The sequence below is a fragment of the Tyto alba genome, unplaced genomic scaffold (assembly GCF_018691265.1).
Source record: "Tyto alba isolate M040663 unplaced genomic scaffold, T.alba_DEE_v4.0 Super-Scaffold_46, whole genome shotgun sequence".
NCBI classification, from domain to species: domain Eukaryota; kingdom Metazoa; phylum Chordata; class Aves; order Strigiformes; family Tytonidae; genus Tyto; species Tyto alba.
Window position 1 is genome coordinate 7610440 of NW_024881322.1, and position 18661 is coordinate 7629100.

At 44.3% G+C, this 18661-nt stretch overlaps 1 protein-coding gene across 9 annotated transcripts in view; it reads right to left on the reverse strand.

The window, feature by feature from the left end:
* Window positions 1–18568, reverse strand: part of ZDHHC3 (zinc finger DHHC-type palmitoyltransferase 3) — a 36664-nt gene extending 18096 nt beyond the window's left edge. Inside the window, exons 1-3 of one of the 9 annotated variants that reach the window (XM_032988078.2) lie at window positions 18382–18568; window positions 4190–4519; window positions 1393–1517 (exon numbers count right to left, since the gene is read on the reverse strand). In XM_032988078.2, coding sequence (XP_032843969.1) covers window positions 1393–1517; window positions 4190–4495 — 431 coding nt within the window. In that variant the 5' untranslated portion in view covers window positions 4496–4519; window positions 18382–18568. Of the gene's footprint in view, window positions 1–1392; window positions 1518–4189; window positions 4520–14516; window positions 14538–15989; window positions 16031–16182; window positions 16284–16540; window positions 16650–16824; window positions 16846–16904; window positions 16926–18381 lie in introns of those variants that run through there. The other 8 variants (XM_032988087.2, XM_032988095.2, XM_032988068.2 and 5 more) reach the window with 8 other exon arrangements.
* Between the last annotated feature and the right edge of the window lie 93 nt (window positions 18569–18661).

The following is an 18661-nucleotide window of genomic DNA, read 5'->3' on the forward strand; positions in this document are numbered from 1 at the left end:
CTGGCATGCATACTTTGTTGGGCATGGGGGACTCACAAAATAGCATACGAATCAAAAAGCACTCTGGTCCCTCAGGCACCCAGCTAGCAGTACTGCCTGCTGATGCATATGCACAACCTTGATGCGTGAAAGTCCAGTAAATACCCTGACCCCACCAAAAAAAAAAATGTTTGAAGATTATCAACAGCATCAGTGCTCAGTGGATCAGTTTCCCAAATCTTAATGTCTAAAAAGTAATCTTAAAGAATAGAAAAAGGACCATGGAGATGAGGTTTTGAGTTTAGCCAGAGCCTTTTTCATTTACCTATGCTCTGAGTCATCAGAAAGACAGCATTTTAGATGCGAAGTTTCATTCATAATTGAAGAAGTGTCAGAGGGGATTTTACAGTAGCATTAATAAGTGATAGGCACGATCACATTGCTCCTGCTGAATAACCAGCTCTTGATTTTGATTAAAATAAAAAAACAAACAACGAAAAAAGAAAAACATTTGCAAATTGAAGCTCTGCAAATAAATATGAGAAATGCAAACAGCAGAACAAGTTTGCTCAGCTCAGTGCTAACTATTCCCCTTCCCACAAGACCCCTGCATGAATTAGCCATAACCCTGACACAAGCTCTCTCAGTTATATGTTGGTTTTTGACTAGGTAAGGAAGGGACACCAGTGCAAACTCATTAACTACTTACTGGAAAGCAGGTTCGCTTGCTTTAAAAGTGGAAGAGAATTTTAGGAAGTAGTTTATTTTTTTTTGCTCACTGCCTTTAGTACTAAAAAGCTCACTACCAGTTACTCTCTTCAGGGATCCTACCAGAGAAAGAAAGGACATGACAGATCAGTAGGCATACTGATCTATCACAAAACACAAAGCAAAGCCACAGTACTAAGTGAAAATGTGGATGTCTAAACTCTTAAAAAAATACATAGTTACCTGAACTTTAGTTTTAACTTAAATACCACTTCTAAATAGAATCTACAGTTAGACAAATGGGTTTGTGAATAAAAACAAAAATAGAAAGGACACTGACCTTTTGAGAGCTATTACATTATATGGATTTCTATGCATTCTGGTATATAATGTCTCTTTTTAAGTCACATTTACATGAAAATTTATGGAATGTCAATTACAGGTCTGGAGTCAAGGTAGCATTCATTTTAAGTATTTCTCCGTTTGCAAGAATTCGCCCCAGACTGCTGTAGATGAAAACTTGTCAGAAAAGGCCTCAGATTTTTTTCAGAGAAGCTCAAACATGTCTGGCACTATTGGCAACAGAATTCAGATGCCAGACTCTCAGTTTAACCACTCCAGTCTCAGACTACAGTAACAATTTAGATCAAGGTGCACTGTTGTTGAGGTTTTGATAAAAGAGCAATCCTCAGAAAAAAACTTTACCTGCAGTGATGTGCTCTGTCAGGTTTGATGCTACAACACTTTGGGCACTTGTAAACCACCTGCCCTGGCTTTAGCTGTAAACTCTCGATGAACTCTTTTGTGGCATTACCTTTGGGTACAGCACCCTGCAGGAAGAAAAAAAAAAAAAAAAACCAACCAGAAGATTAACCTGTGGATACTAAAAGTGCTAAGAACAATAGGATTACTTAAAACTATGGGAGGGGAGGGAAAGAAATAAAATCTTCCCTAAGACCAAGAGAGTTTCAGGAAGAGCAAGAAGATTCAGGAAAGAAATTAAAATGAGGTCATAATGTATGGAACCACATACTTAAATATCATTTTGGTGGTTGGTTTGTTTGTTTGTTTTTTCTTTAAACAAGTAAATCCTCACTTAAGCAATTAGTCTTTTGTAATTCTATACTAACCTTAAAATATTTGAGAATCCTCATCCCTTCCTTCACATCTATCAACAAATTTATCAAGCCAGTGTTTCATATCACAAACTGGAAACTGCAGATGATGTATTCCAGTAGAAGCAGCTACTTCTGAAGTATACTAAGAGTTGCTGGTAAATGCCTCACGTATTTATAGCTATGCTTCCATTGTGTATTTGTTACTTAAATTAGGGTTTAACATTCAAACAGTGACCACTAAGAATCCTCCCACCTGAATAAGACTAGGTAGAACATTCTTAGCTGTGTAATTTCAGCCTAAAATATGTGTCTTTAAACAGGTAATGTATTGCTGCTGCAGGAACCTGCGTTCAGGAGTTTTCAGCCCTTCTAGGGCCATAAATTTGCTCAAAAAACCCCCCAAAACAGCAAAACCAAAAAGAGTCATACAATGTGCTGTATGAAATCAGTGCTGGTACACTGGTAGAAATGCACCTCTGTGGAGGTGAGGTTTTTATACTGAAATAAAAACATGGATGTAATATTTTAACAGATTGCCGATGGAACAGTCTCTTTTTAACACATCTATACAACCTCCTAACAGCAATAAACAGGAATAATACACATCAGTGAGAGAACTGCACATTAAGCCAATACTGTAATGCTTTCTTGAGCAATCTTTGAGTTTTTCTACAAAACTCACCAAGTCTGACCAATTTAAAAATTACCAAGACCAATATTCTTTCTCTTTAGTACACAGCAAAGCTCAAAACCTTAGGCATGTTTTTAGCAAGAACCCACAGGACGCAGTTCCTGAAAAGCATGATACATGCTACCAATTCTGAAGAATTCAGATGTTCGTTTATTTATAATAAATACTCTATTTGTTTGCCTCAGCAGTGCCTTCCGTTTCATTCTGATCCTAGACGTGCCCCTGGTTTCCCACATCCCAGCAACTTCCTTCATCCCTGACTCACACTGTCAGATATTGCTGCATCCCCTCATTTTATCTTCCCTTCTCCATTTTGTTTAGCTGGTTTCCTCATAAAAAAAGAAAACAAAATCCCACTGGCTCTTACCATCCACACACATAAATCCCACCTCACACTAGGAATTAACATATCTTTTCCCAATTGCTCTGCACAGAGATTGTATCTGCTTCTCCAACATTGCTTGCCCAGCCTGCTTCAGAATACAGCTTTTGTTTCAGAAGAGTTCCTGCTAACTCTGCAAAATAATTCCTGTGACCTGAAGGTCCCTAGGCATTAAAGCCACACAACACACAATAATTAACAACATCACTACCACAAACCCCTAGGATACAAACTATGTAACAAATTGCTGCAACCTCTATTCCCCAGTCTAATGATCAGAAGTTTCATATCCTCACCTACTGCTTACAGTTCTGCCCAGCAGCAGCAGCAGCATGCAATTCATCAGTCTTTACCATAAACTGTGAAATTACCCCAAATCAAGCCATTTCTGCAGCGCTGTGGCTTCTAGTAGAACTGGAAACTAAGAAACAAAGATTACATTGAAGTTTTAATGGCACCCAAAAAGGTTTCAAGTAGGAAATGACATTTGGCAGGAATAATTAGAGTATCAGAAGCACACTGTCACTCTCAACAGCAACAAGAACACTCAGGAGGAAGGGACCAGGAGGAATCTAAGTTTGTTTTTCCTTCCACTGACTAGTGGAGATGGAGTTTTGAACTGAATCTACTGTCCGGAGGTAATTAAGCAAAATAAACCACCACAGGCCGCTCAGAATAAGCATCATGGTACTAAACTGTACTGTCTCACCAGCTGAAAGACGAGAAAGCAGCAAACCAGATCTCTTGCAAAGCAATGTCCTACAGAGACATGCAAGGGGGTCTTACAACTCTGATGCTTCCCACTTGCCTAAGAACTGTCACCTCTTAGCGTGCTCACATAACATTTATTTCAGCATGGTCCAATACACTCAACTAAATCACTACTATGAGAGATGGTAACATGGCTTTTCAAAACACCACATGTTCTGCTCTGTTCTGCTGAAGCAATACTTGCCAAGGCAGACAACCAAAACCAGCTTTTCCAGCTTTCCTGTTTGTCAAGACAGGACAAGCCACAAACATGAGATCTGCCACTGGGGAGAAAACAGCATCAGAGAGAAACACTCTCCTTCCCAGCGCAAGAAGAGGAGCTGCTCACACAATGGGAATCTAAAGCTGGGTCCCTGACTTTGCATCTGACTTGAGTGGGATGAGAAATTAGCATAACACATCAGCAGCCTCACTCAGCAGGCTGACACACAAAAGTTATTTAAATCTGCCACTCACTCTGCAACTGAGTTACCCAACATCTAGCAGACAAGAAAACACCGCCTGTTTCTTTCCGAGACATACAGAGAGAGATATACTTACTGGATCTGTCAGCATAGCACGAAAATGTGAAGCCAAAGCGAGGAAAGCCAAGGTGTTGAACAGTGTGCCATTGATGACACTATAAACATAATCTCTTGATGGAACTAGCATGACAAGAAGGACTACAAAGTCGGCATAGAACACCAGCATCCAGGTAACGACAGCACATGCAATACCACAGCCATCTCGAATAAACCACATTGTTCCCAGGGAAGCACGGCTAGGAGGTGGAACACACTTTTCTGGCTGGAGGTATTCAGGTTTCCTTTCAATATCTCTGAAGCGGTGGACTGGAGTAATCATCATAGGCTATTATGTCCATACTTGCATCTGAAAGAGAGTCAGAAACAGTGTTCACTGCCTTGCAAGACACATAGGCCTCCGTTCCTATAAAGGCATGGGGATCATGCGGGAACCTCCAAACTGCAGAGAGTGAGTTGAAAAAGCAAAATAAATAAACACAAAACAATGGATTTGGAAACCAGACTCTTGCACTTATCAGAACACTTCTTACTCTGAAGACTCTCTAAGTGCTTTTAAGACCTGCTTAAATACACATTAAATCCACAGGTGTACCACTTCCACTCCCCACCCCGAGGAAAAGCAACAAGCACTGTAATTAAGAGAAAGCGATCAGGTAGGTCACCAACAGTAGCCACCACAGCAGGAACTGAATCAAGAACTGGACGTTGTCAGGAGAGGAAAAAACATAAGACCTGGCACAGCTGGCAGGGTCCCTTTTTGCTCCCTCAGACTGAGGAAAGGAAGGGTCTCTCCTACAGGTAGTGGGAAGCTTAGTAAGTGGAAGAGGTTTCCCTTCTCCTTAACCATTGACTCACAGCTTTGGAGGAAAAGTGCAAAAACAAACCATGGCAGAGTTATAGTGGCAGGAACTGCTGAAAAAGCAACCCAGGCAAAGATCTTGACAAGAATTTATAGTCTTGGCTGGAGGATGCTCTTCCCAAAAAACAGCTGTCACCCATTCTCGTGTTCTTCTTTGGCCTTACATCCCTTGTAAGTTTTCTGTTTTGCCACGCTTCTCCCACCACCTCTGCTCCATCCCTCAATGGTATTTGTTTTACTTCCCCTTTAGCACTTCCATCTAACTCCACTCCACTCTAATAAGGGTACTAACATGACATCTGCTGCCACCGCCCTGTCCTCCCTGTCTCTGCAGGCAACTTGTCTACCAAGAGAGTAAGGTCCGACCTGGAGCCAGAAACTTTACTCCAGGTATGCACAGCCCTTACTGCAGTTTCAGTGTCACTCCCACCAAACATAGGCATTTGAGAAAACAAAAAAGGTGCCCAGAAGACTTTGGCAGGGGATCAATCAATCTGCACTGTGAACGTAGGGCACTCAACATTAGAGCACACCCGCAATGCTACACCTTGAAAGCGGCTCTTTATACACCCAGCAACTTCTCCCAAAGACACTTCTTAACAGGGTACTTGCACAATGCTCTTAACTCTCAAAACCAATACAATCTCTACATAAAGACCTTCTACAAAAACGGATACAATAATTTTGCTACCAAATACACGGAATTGCATATACCTGAACAGAAGGGTTCAGCCTCCTACTTCAACATGCAAAGATTATTCCTATTTCTTTGCCAAGAAAAAGTGCATTTTTCCATTTTAATTCAGAGAAAGGGAGACAACGTTCACCATTAATTATGTTTTCTGCCAAAAGAGTTTATACTGAAGTTATTTTTGCATTTAATTGTTTAAAAAGTCCCACTGTTGCCTATAGGAAATGGGTAAATTTTACAGAAAACAGTGAGAAGATCACAAAAGTACCTAGGACCTTAAACTTCTGTCCAAACTTTTACAGCTAAGTCCTGTCAGGTACAAGGAGAAAGCTCTATTCTGCATAATGCCAACCTAAATTGCAATGCTATTGCCCCTACCTAGACAGGGAAGATGATAGTTTGCTTTCCAGTTATTTCAAGAGGACCAAATTCGTAAGAGGACAATTAGTCTCTCAAAGCCAAAGATGAAGGTTATTAATGAGCGGGATGATTAATTAAATCCAAGCACAGAAGTGATGAGCTTGTGCACGTTAGTGCGGGTGACATGGAAGAGAGCTGACAGGAACTGCTATTGCCACAGTGAGAGGCAAAAGCCGGGAACACAAAGTTCCCAGCTGCACAGCAGTGGATGAAGCAGACCATTTGCAGTATTTGTTTTCTAACATAACTGGTATAAACAAACTAGGAGATTTTGGTATTTTCTTATATTTCTGCTTCTAGCATTTAGGATGTTGCCAAGTGAGAGAGTTTAATGTTTTATGAATCTGAAGAAAGTTGTATGGGTTAATGGTAAAGCATATCAGTCTTGTATTTATACATACATCACACAGAACAGAAAAAAACAAGATAAAAACTTGCATGTGTAGATCTCATTTACTTTGGCAAGAAAAAAAAAAACGAAACCAAACCACAAAAACCCTCTCCTCCTCATTCACAGTACCACATTGTAATTACTTTGTATTTTAACCACAGCTATAATTTAGCCTCATGACTCCTGATACTTAGAGAGACAAGCTATATAATTTTCAGAAACAGTGATTACCCAAACAATCTGGTGGTCTAAGTTCAGATGTATCTATACCTACTAGTAAATCCATACCTTTTCCCCAGTTTTTCACAATTTCTGTAAGGATGCTTATGTATTCATACATTCACACAAGTATTTTAAAGACTCAAGACCTCCCCTCCTCCAAGGAAACAAGTTAACCACCACTGCATTATTTAATAATCTTATTAAAATTGTTATGCTGGTTTGCCAGCTCAAAATAAAGCTGACAGAATTAAAGACTCACGCCTGACAACAATGTTTAAGTGACAGTAACATCGTATTGCATTAAAAAATAAGAAAGAAAACAGTAATTTACGTGTTGATTTTCAAATGAAAATCTCAGACTTGACACATCACGTGCAGTAACAAACTGGGATAGTCCTGAACACAGACTTTCAGGATTTTTTGCATAGACCTTGCATAGCCTTCTCCTCCCCTCCCCCCCTCAAGTTTTTGTTTCCCAAAGCAAAGGAATGAAACTGTCACAGGAAAAGCAAACTCCTATTTAACATAGGAATTAGTTTGACAAGTCACCTTAAGGTCACTATTAGTAGAGACTGACTGAAAGCTAGACAAATACCTGTGATTAAAACTGTGGGTTTAGTCCTGAAAAGCACATTTCAGCAGTCAAATAAAAAGTGATCTCTCTTGCAAATTCAGGAAGTAGTTTCACTCCAGTAAGAGTTCTACAGTTCTCTCTCAGAAAAAAATGATTGAGATAAATTGAAAAGAAAAAAAAAAAAAAAAAAAGCAAGCTATTGCTGTGTATCTGTTTAAGGAGAAAGAAACTGGAAGGAGCCTTGAGGCATCTCAGTCTGAAAGTCTGGGGACTCTTCTACACTGCAGTAAGGAAGTGGTTAAGAGAGCACAGGACTCCAATTCTGACTTCTGGCCGGAGGACAGAATTGTTATTTAATGCTTGCTGTAGAGGCATCATCAGGCAACAAAATGAAAAATCATTAATCAGTACATAAACATCATTAATTATTCGAGAAATACATGTGTGTTTTAGCACACATTACCTTAAGGGTCAAGTTACAGAAGCTTAAGAGTCTCAGCTTCTCTTCTACACAACCTGGTTAGTTGGGGTTTTTTAATTCCTTGTTCTAAACATAGACAAAAAACTGGTTTTGTTTATGTTGTCCAACCCGGTATTTTCACATAAACAATACAGAAAAAAAAAAAATGTAAGGGGTAAAGCAGTAACTTGCACTAACTGGTTTGCCTTTCAATCATGCTGCATATGAACTTAATTTATAACACACAGAAGGAACATGTCAATCCCTCCCACTCTGGAGCAAACAATACATAAACAATGAAGGCAAAGGGCTTAAGGACTTAATCACAATGTCAGGCTACCAGAGAGGACACTAGGTAAGTGTGACATACAATGACAACACACACATCAATTTAGCTTAACAACATGTCACAGCAAAGACCTTTACTTCTTTTTTATCTGGAAGGCATTTGGCATCACAGGAGTAATCAAAAACCCATGTAATATACACATTAGAAATGTAAATAAATTAATACATACTTCCTGCTATAATAAACACTCAAAATATGCTATTACACCCTATATAAATTAAGTAACTGTCTTTTGACCTGCCATAAGCCACGTCAAAATTGTATTTTTAATGGCCTGTGACTGCCACAGAACACGTTAAGAATGAACTAACGAACGATGTGGGCCTTCACCCTGTGGGGACCTGAAAGCTACCTGAGGTTTTGATGTTACAGAACTTACACCAAGCTTAATGCCATCATCATCACCACCCTGCTGATTTTCATGTAATTACTCATGCCAGTGAAGTCAGGCGCATGGGTGCTCGCATAACTACATATTACTACATATATTGCATTTCCTCTATTAGAAGTCCATTAATATTAAACTTTGGGAAGAGGTTACATTTTGTCATACGAACTAAGTGAATTTCAAGTTCTGCCAACTACATGAAAACAATTTGGAGGGAGGGGAGGGAAGTGAATGAGACCAGGGCAGATCATGGGCATTTTTGGAGGCTGTCAGTTTTTACATTCTTCAAACAGATACTTCAGAACAGCTTTTATGACACACACAGAGTGTGTGTGAGAGTTAGTTCACTGACAGTATTTTGAGAGCTGACAAACAACACTCAAGTTAACTTTTTATCATCATCAAAAGGAAGCAAACATACATAAACCAGTCATGTTATGCTCATGATAGCTAAAGTAGGCAATCTAGATCCACAGGACAGGCTATCCCTTTAAAGAAAACCAACAAACTCCAGACAGATAGAAACTGCGAGAGGTCAGTTTAAAGTTTTTTTCATTTTTCTGTACATAAAACTGCATTGATTAAAGCACTGCATATTTAATCTTCCTTTGAAACAGAAAAAAGTGTGTTTTCTAACTTACAGGATATTTACCTATGCTTCTCCTGCCATGCTTCCACACAGCCCAAATCTAACAACAAGCCTGTCAAAATTTGACAAAGCAAGTTTTAGCAGGAATAATAAGGAAATATCAGTATTCATATATTTTTTTTTTCCTAATGACTCCTGCAAGGCCTAAAAAGCTTTATCTGATCAGCAGGAGTGGAACAAAACAGCCCAGCTATGCTGAGAATTTTTGGCAGTCTCCTGCAGATTCATCCATCAGCAGGGCAGTTTCCAACCCTTAGTTTATAAAACCCTGAAGGGTCAACGGGACATTTCTAACAAGTCTGTGAAAGGCAGCTAAAAAAAGCAAGCCTATTATTAGCAGGTTTAAATTTTCTATAGAGAGCTGTACTTCCATTGGAATATTTTCAGGACTCCACACACGGTTAAAAAAACCAAATCCAACCCCAATCCAGAATCCCAAATAGGTCAAAAACTACTCTTCTTGGGTTAAAATGGCAAAAGCAATAGGGAAGGATCAGGCATGGAGCTTAACACTGCACTCACGGGAGACCCGATGACTCAGATCAAAATGTCACAGGACAAAGTCAGTACTGCTAGCCCTACTCTAGCCACTCCGGGAGCAGGTAACAGAATTATGCCTAGTGCAGGTAATTTTTCATTTTTTCTTATGAAAATTCAGGCCACATTGCAGAGAACAGTTTCAGCTTAAGTACTACATTACCGGCTACGCATTTGCTTTTAGCAAGAGGCTCACAAACAACTCAGATTCCACTGCAACCTTTGGCTACTGAAGTCATGCAATTTCAACAGTTTCAGTTCCCAGACTGAAGAAAAATGGCATAGAGAAATACAAATATGAATTATATTAAATCCATTAAAAACAGTATTTAAAAATGTAAAAGCTGAAAACAAATTTGTGCTTTCTCAGGCTAAATGCACAGGCTTGGATTACCTGCCTTGGAAAGGGGAAAGGAGAACACACAAAACTGGATGGTTACCCAGTTACAACATTTTTCTATACATGAAGGGAATAAATGGCTATATTACAATGCTGCTTTATAGTCACAGTTTAGAAAACTGCTTACCTCATTAACTATTTTGATTAATTATAATAAATTAATTTTTTTTTTAATTGTTATTTTGAAGAGGCCATGCATGAACAAGACCTTAGTAAAAATGGATCAGGTTAAAATCATACTTTTATTATTTTTATTAGAAGCATTTTATTAGAGAGGAAGATTTAATTGAAGTCATGCATTTCTGAAGAATACATCTGAACAGGAATATGAATACGTAGAGGGAACTTCTCCCTAAGGACAACAAGAGGAGGTGGAGATTACTTCAAAGGCATCTGTCAGATCTAGAAACTCCATCCTGAGGGCCTGGATCGGGATGAGAGTGACAGGCTCAAAAGAGACACAGCCACATAAGGCACAAACCTCACACAGTTCTCCTCTCGTTTACATCAGTGTAAACAAGAAGCAACAACACTGCCAGAGGAATTCCATTAGTAGAACTGTAAATAAAATAAGGCCATGTTTTCTCAATTAAAACCATGGAGTTTTCCTATCCTAAGGTTTGTGGTACTCAGTCTCTCAGGACAGATGGTAACAGCTTCCTAGTTAATGTCTATATCATTTCTGTTTACATATTGTATAAATAAATTACAGTGCAATGAAGACTGACCTAAGAGTCTGAGTTATCTGGCAAGTGATTGCACCCCCACCTACAAGGCCTGTCAGCTGCTTGCCTGAGCACAGGAGAGGAGACAAAGACGGTGTAGTTTCTGTCCACGGGACAGAAACACTGGAGCACTAGGGATGAGTGACAGAATCAGGGCAACATCTAGGAACAGGACACGAGGCACAAGGGCAACAGAGACTAAGGTTGGACTTGGATCTGACTTGGTCTGATCACAAAGTCAGTGATCTTAATAAGCTTTTGACCAGAAATGGAAGGTACTTTATAGAACTGTCATTAAGTATGAACCATTACAAAATAATTTAGGCTAATTTTTTAGCTATCAGAGCTGCAAGGGCAACAGAGAAATTCTGTCACTTCAATTTTACAGTTTCCCAATAGACTAAACACACACGAGCTACTTAACCTATGTAAAAAGAGAAATATTAATCCTGAACACATGAATACAACCCATCTTTGTGGCATTGCCACCTATCTGGAGTAAGTATTGGAAAGAAAGAGCAATCTTGCAGAAGGGACTGCGCTGGGAAACAGAAAACAACAAATGGGGGTGTCATGCTTTCCCATAGCATTGCAGTTATCCTGAATAGACAGCCTTATGGGAGACAAAACAGGAGAAGCTGTCCTGGTCTTCCAGACAGCTTTGCAATTTTGATGCTGACTCAGGACTTAAAACAGCAAGCCAGTGGATTAAGGGAATTTAAATTCTCAATTTGCCCTGTATCAACTCTTTTTTGTTAAAAAAAGGAAAGACAAAAATTAAAGGGGAAAGGTTTGTCTATACAACAGGCATTATTTTTAGCATCTATGTTAAAAACCACACTGATTTCATAGCATAAGGAGTGTATTTTCCAGAGAAGCTGGGAAGTGTTGCAACTTTAAAGTTTTAATCATAGTAAGAAGCTGGCAGAACCATCCCAGTCTCAAAAAAATACTCAGATTATCTTTCAAGGCAGAAAGAGCACTTTAACTTTCAGACATACCTTTTCACTCAGACAGTCTAACCCATGATTTGGCTCTCACCTGTTTCTTCTATGCCTCCCCCCCCCCTTCACAAGCATGAACAAGTCACTCAGTCTCTCTGTATTTTATTCCCCCATTTGTAGTCCACGCTTCTTTCCTACCATACAGGGGTAGGGAAGATACAGGTATGAAGGCTGTAAGGCATTCAGATTTCAGATCTAAATACTATACCTAACCATGTACCGAAACCAAACACAGAAAATACACATGGCATACATTAAAATAGTGCATTAACAAAATAAGGACTGAAAAATTATCACCTCTATTCTGAAAAGGCCTGAAGTTAAACTCACGGCTGTCATGATCCACCTTTGTGATATTAAGAGTAAGCCTAGAAGAAACCTATGTTGCTACTTCAGAGAACTGGAAAAACCTGCAGGTTCGAATCTGCTGTATGTTAAAGCTTTTGAAATGTAGTGAAGAACTCCTGAGCTGGCAAACTAAGTATTTCTTGCCTTGCTCACTGTTGCATTAGCAAGCACAAGGGATCCCTGTGTCCATAAAATATACAATTTCTATGTGTAAACATTAGTTTTGTTATCCTTCAGAATACTGAGAGTTGGAGACCAGACTAACTGCAATACATAGTATACTGCTTATCTGTGCTATGCTATATTGGACATCAGTAATTCAAGTAGTCGTTGCAAAGGACAAAGATGTATATCACATTACTACCTCCCTTTATCACCTGCTATAGCCCTCTCTGTATCTATGGTATGGTACTACTGCCTGCCACTAGGACTGTGTATGTTTCATTGTCCTTTTCTTTCCTTTTTTAAATAGCATAGTACTTCACTCTCTCTGGTTCAACTTCAGCCCGTTTGTTTTAACTCTGCATGCTGCGCCATGGTCAAGATTGGTCACCCCTATCAGTTCTGCATTATTGCAAAACTCACAGCTGAACACAAACACACCATCCACCACCAGTCTAGCAGCAAAAACATCAACAAGGGCCTTGCATTTCCTCCCATTCAACATTCCTCTCTTGTCCAAGGGTATTAACACCAAGTCTTCCATGTTCTTATTTTACTTGCTATTACAGCTCCTGGAACACCAATTCCCAACATTTATCTTGCTGAACTCTGCTGCCGTAGCCTTCCTTCTCATTTCCTTACTTTCCCATGTCCATCCTCTGTTTGTTTTTTTTTTTTTTTTTTTTAAATCCTTGCACTCCTACTCCTTCTCCCATAAGAGCACCAGTTCTGTATAGTCACCTTGTAAGCTGGTGGGGTGAAGAGATATGGGGCTATAAGCCTAGATAAATCTCTCTCCGGTCTCCAAAAGCACTCCCAAGCACCCCCCATGCTGTGGGCACAGCCAGAAGCAGGCAAAAGGAGCTAACGTGCCAGTGCTCCTGTAGAGTAGGAGCTGGTAGCTAGCTGCACCTTACCTGTAACACCTTGCACGTCACCAGCTGGGAACCACTGCTATGTGAGGAGGTCTCTGGCACCCAGAGCCTGCAGAGGCAAGCTGGCTCACTCTTTTGGACTCCCTTTCAAAAGGACAATGTGTAAAGTGTTACTGGCAGACTTGCTGCACTGCAGTTCCAGTCAAGTTACAGGCTATCTTTTTTCTTATTGTCTGCACAACCCAGGAAATACACAGCTCTAAGTAGGAAAGCTTTACCTTCTCATTTTCTCTAATGTAACTGTAAATTTCAGATTAGTTACATGCACAAGTCAATTATGATGTTCCAGGTATCATCGTTCACATATTGTTTGCTTCAACCAGGTAAGCACGGGACAGGGAAAATAAAAACTGACAACAAGCTTTTCTATCTTGCCACATTTTACATTACCTGCTGTCTTCTCTCAGGAAAGCAGAAAAACTATTCCAGAATATCATCTTAAGAAAAAGGTTATGTATACACCACAGAGGGACCAGAGAAAGCCATCAGCTCAGTCAGTTACCAACTGCAGAGCCTGGCTGAGCTACAGCCAAGCTATTTTCAGACTACCACCACTGTGGGTGCCCATCACCTTACCCTGAAGTCTCTTCTATAGGAGAGATATCCAATTATAGATGCATGGGAATTGTCTGCACAAGCAAGTTTCCCTGAAATAATGCAACACCCGGGTTTAAACTGCATCAACTATGTGACACTACTAGCTCATGTTCTGTTGGAGATGCACAGCAACCCACCCATCAAGAAAAGTAAATTCATATTAAGTAAGAAAGAGAGATTCACCAAAAGGTGAGTTACCATTGCCCAGGCTACACATGTACTCCTGAAGACTAGGAGTTGCTCCCCTTTGCTGATGCAAAGGAAAGTCGCCAGAAAAGACACACAACTGCTTGAGCACAGCAGACCTGCATCTGCTGAGGAATTAAGCATTCATCTTCTTGCAGCCTGCTCCCAATAGTTGGATTAAATTATATTTTTATATTTTCCTCTACTGCCTAGGAAGCAATTTCAAATCGAAATGGACACTCTGTCTTTAACTACACCACCTAAAATGAAAACTAAAAAGGAAGCAGAAACATACACAAAAATACCCAATAAGTGTTAAATGTCGCAACAAATATTTTAGCTTTTTGGCAGACTCTACATTTATCCTTTTATAAACCTATGACCGCACAGAGCTTCTGGGTCACGCCTTCTAAATCTCCATGAGTATCCAGACAGACATAACTTACTACCACAAGCAGCTCCCACTGGTATGTCAAAAACTATTGCATGAGTGAGACAGCACTAAGAGCTACGCTGACAGAGTTGTAGTATTTGAAGGACCGGATCTTTATCACACGTGGGGCAGCATTTTTAAAGAAATATGAATCAACATGTGGCTCCCCTTATAATGGCTCTTATCACCAAAACACCTGTAACGCTATACAAAAGACTTATTTGTTGCTTTCACTAAGTGAAGAAAAACATGGTACTCATTAAAGCCTTGCTATCTACACCACCAGGCATCAGAGGCAGCCAACCCACTGCACCTCGTCAGCCCCTTCCTCTGCGATTCCACTGTATCAGAACAACCATCCGAACGTGGGCTCCCTTCCTACAGATCTGATGCTGTGCACCTTTGCTGTGTCAGGAGTCTGGCACGCAATCTCTCTCTTTCATGCTGAAAAATGTAGCTTATCTTTTCTGAATCGAGATCAAGGGAAATAAAACTAAAGGAGCTCTGGTGTCCACCCGGCACTCCTCACTGGCACGCCGGAGACCAAACTGCTGCCGCCTCCTACCCCGAGCGTATGTTTCTTGAAGACTGTTTTCTAACGAGACATCATGAGATCTTGCTTCTTCCTAAAAAATTACTTTTCAGAAGTCCTCCAGCAATGCTTTGAAGTTGCCGTTTAAAATCACTCCGGATTACTTCCTATTAACATACAACCCGCCATCCATTTCAACCAAGCCCGCCGCCGTACAGCGCCGTGGTTTGAACACTGATTTACTCCCGATGCCGAAGCCGCAGCGGCCCCACGGTCCCACCGGAGACCCGCGGCCGAAGCCGGAGGGTCTGCTCCGCCCGCCGGCGGGCGCATTCCACCGCTGCAGGCACAGAGCTCACCAACGCATCCCCGTAACAGATCACAGGACCCCGACGGAATCGCTGGAGGCTCCGAGTTTTAAATTTCCTGCCGAGGGGCCGTTACGCTACTCTGAACGCACCCCCCCCCCCCCCCCCCCGGCGCAGACCTAAATCGCGTATTGTAGCCCGGTATTATTTAACGCGTTTAGCCTCACGGCATTGGGAGCGCGGCGCTGGAAGCCGGCGAGGGGCGAGCGGGACCCCACCTCCCGCCTCCCCACCGACACCAACAGACCCGGGAGACGCCGCTGCGGGACGCGACCCGCCGCGCAGCACGGCCAGGAGCAGCGGGGCGCCGAGCGGCCCTCGGCCGCGACACCCACCCCCCGCCCTCAGAGCTCCCACACGGGCGAGGGGCTGCGCGGGGAGTGGGCGCCGGCCGCACCGGGGACGGAGAAGCCGGGGGGGGGTGGGGGTGGTGGTGGTGGAGGGGAGGCTGTTGGGCGCGGCCCCCGCCTCAGCCAGCCCCGGCGGCGGGATGGCCGCGCCGCTCCCGCTGCCCACAGCGAACCGGCCGCTCCCCCCCCCCCCCCCCCCCCAACCTCCCGCCGCCCCCGTCAGTCGCACCACCTACCCCACAGGCCGCCGCCGGTCCGGCGCGCGCCCCGCCGCCCCCACGCCGCGCGCGCGAGCGCACACGCCGCCCACGCCGCCACGCAGCGCCGTGCCCCATCCGCCCCACGGAGCCCGCGCAGCAGCGGCGGCGGCGGCGCGGCGCTGCTTCCACACGCACCCCCCCCCCACACACACACACACCTCCCGCCCACCTCAGCCCCGCCGCCCCTTACGCTGGCTCGGCGAGGAGGTGGGGCGGCCGCCGGGAGGAACCAGGAAGTGAGCGGCGGCGGCGGCGGGAGGCAGCGCACACACACACACCCCCCCTCCCCTTTGCCCGTCCCGTCCCTTTCCCGTCCCGCCGCAGCGCGGCGTGGGGGGCTCCCCGGCTCACGGGTGGGCGCTGGCCTCAGCCGCCCTGGGTGCTGCGGGGCCCCGCGCGGCCGCGCCTGCTGCGCGTTTACGTCCTGGGCGTGCGGGGAAGGGCCGGGGGAGGGGGGGGGGGGGGGGGATGGAAATCGCGGGTTTTGTGAGGAAAAAATAACGCGTTTTTTTAAGTCGTTTCCTCACGTAGGGCACGGGTGGGCTCCAGGGCGCCCCTCGGAGCCGCCGTGTTTCGGATCGGGCAGCGCTGCGCTGCAGGTGCGGCGCCCGCAGACCGAGACGCGGCGAAGTTGTCGCGACGCTCGTTCCACAGCACCAACACCCCGCCCCCCCCCCCCCCCCACACACACACCCCGAGGCATCGCGACCGGCCCTCGCAGCCTCGCCGGGCGCTCGTCACGCGAGTTTTCACACCCCGGGTGTCTCCCTCAGGCTGGCTTTACTTCAGCCAGAGCATGCCATCCATTTACCATATTGAGGTCAGAAGAAAAGACATCGCTTTGCCCTCGTTAAAAATAACAAACAAGCGGCATCTTTTTTGTCTGGTAACCTTCACTGTTGCCTTGCGTTGGAGAAGGGAATGTGAACGCATGAGGATGCACTCTTCAGAGCGAGGGGATGCCTTCTGCCATCCCCGAGGAAAAACGAGCCAGACCTGGGCTTCCTCAGCCTTTGGAAAACCGCTGTCTGCACGTAAACAGGATTTGCTGGCTGGGCTGCCGGATTATGCAAGAATTTGACTCGCATTAGGTAGACTCCAGGCTCGGATGGCAGAGGGAGGAAAGAAAAATAAAATCACTCCTTCCTTGCAACCGGAACTGTTACCTGCTCTGGGCTAAGCCATGAGACCAGCAGGACTGGGAGCCAGAGTATCACCTCCCCGTGCTCTTCGGGGGGAATCACAAGGTGCACCTGCATTAACGCTTTGTCTCAGATCAGGAACTAATTTTTACGAGAGTTTCTAATTTCTCTTTACTGTAATTGGATCACACTGCGGAACGTGGGGACACAATAGGCACTGCAGGGCCAGATGAAGGGTCCGTCTGTGTGGGATGGCAGCACGGGCTGATGCTATTTAGGGAGAACAGAGAAACCGGGCTGCCTTTTGCATGGGCACTGCCTTTGCCAGGTGTTCCCTTGGCCCTGCTCACCCCACGGTGCCTGAGCTCCATCTCCCAGCTCAGTCAGGCTCCACCACTGGCTCTCCCCACCAAGAAGCAGTACACGATCCTCACATAACAATCCTGGCGTGCGGAAACTTAACTCCTTTTGGATGCCAGGAAGCCCTGGGGTGCATCCCAGAAACACACCTGCTTTCTGCTTCGACTCCTAATGGATGTGCAACCTGCTAACGGGACCAGACCGGTGCTAGCCCAAAGCAAAACCTCCAAAACATCACTCACTCATCAGGTTTGCTCCCACCACCTTGTGCCGCCTGCTGAAGTAGGCACAGCCAGGAATGCTCTGTACATTTAATGAGGTAAGGAGCCTTACAGAACTAGAAGCACCTGGATAAACTCCAGCAGCATGCTGTGTAATCCTTATAACACATGGGTCCTTCTCACTCAACTGTCAGCCTGAAGTCAGACAGCAGCTTTTAAAATAGCTTGAAAATTACACGAAAGAGCTGTGCAAAGAAGTGTGAAACTTACATTAACCACTCATGAAACTTTCAATTAAGGCTGTGGAAAAAAAAAAAAAACACAACACCCTTAATTATTGTTTTATTATATAGTATGCGGTTTTAATTACATTTCCCATACTACTTTCCCACGGATAACTGGCACAGGACCAACAGCACTCTCCTAATGAGAGCATTTCATCTCTTCCCTGCCTCCGCACCAACCTGGCCCGTACTCCACAGCGCACTCGGACCTTTCCCTGAGGTAAAAACCTCTGCGTTTCCTCGTTTTTCTTGCGGGGTTTATCACTACGCGAGCCCTGGGGTATTTCCACAGCCCCCTCCAGAAGCTTTTTACCTTGGCACCGCGCCGACTGAGAGCGGTGTCGCTGCCCTTTCGGCTTACCATGGCCGTCAGCTTCTCGGGAAGGGGGCATTTCCCGGGACGCGGGGCGCTCAGCGGGCACCACGTCCAGAGCGCTGCGCCCCCTCCCCGTGAAAGCCCTTCTGGGGGGAGCTTAAGGGCCGCACACCCCCGCTCCTACCCACACAGAGAGGTGGAGACCCGAGCCGGCCCCCCCAACTCCGGCAGCACGACAGCGATGGCGGCCCCGCCGCTTTCCCGCCTCGGGAGCGGGGCGGCGCGCCGGCGCGGGAGCGGCGCGCGCCTTCCCGCGCCCGCCCTC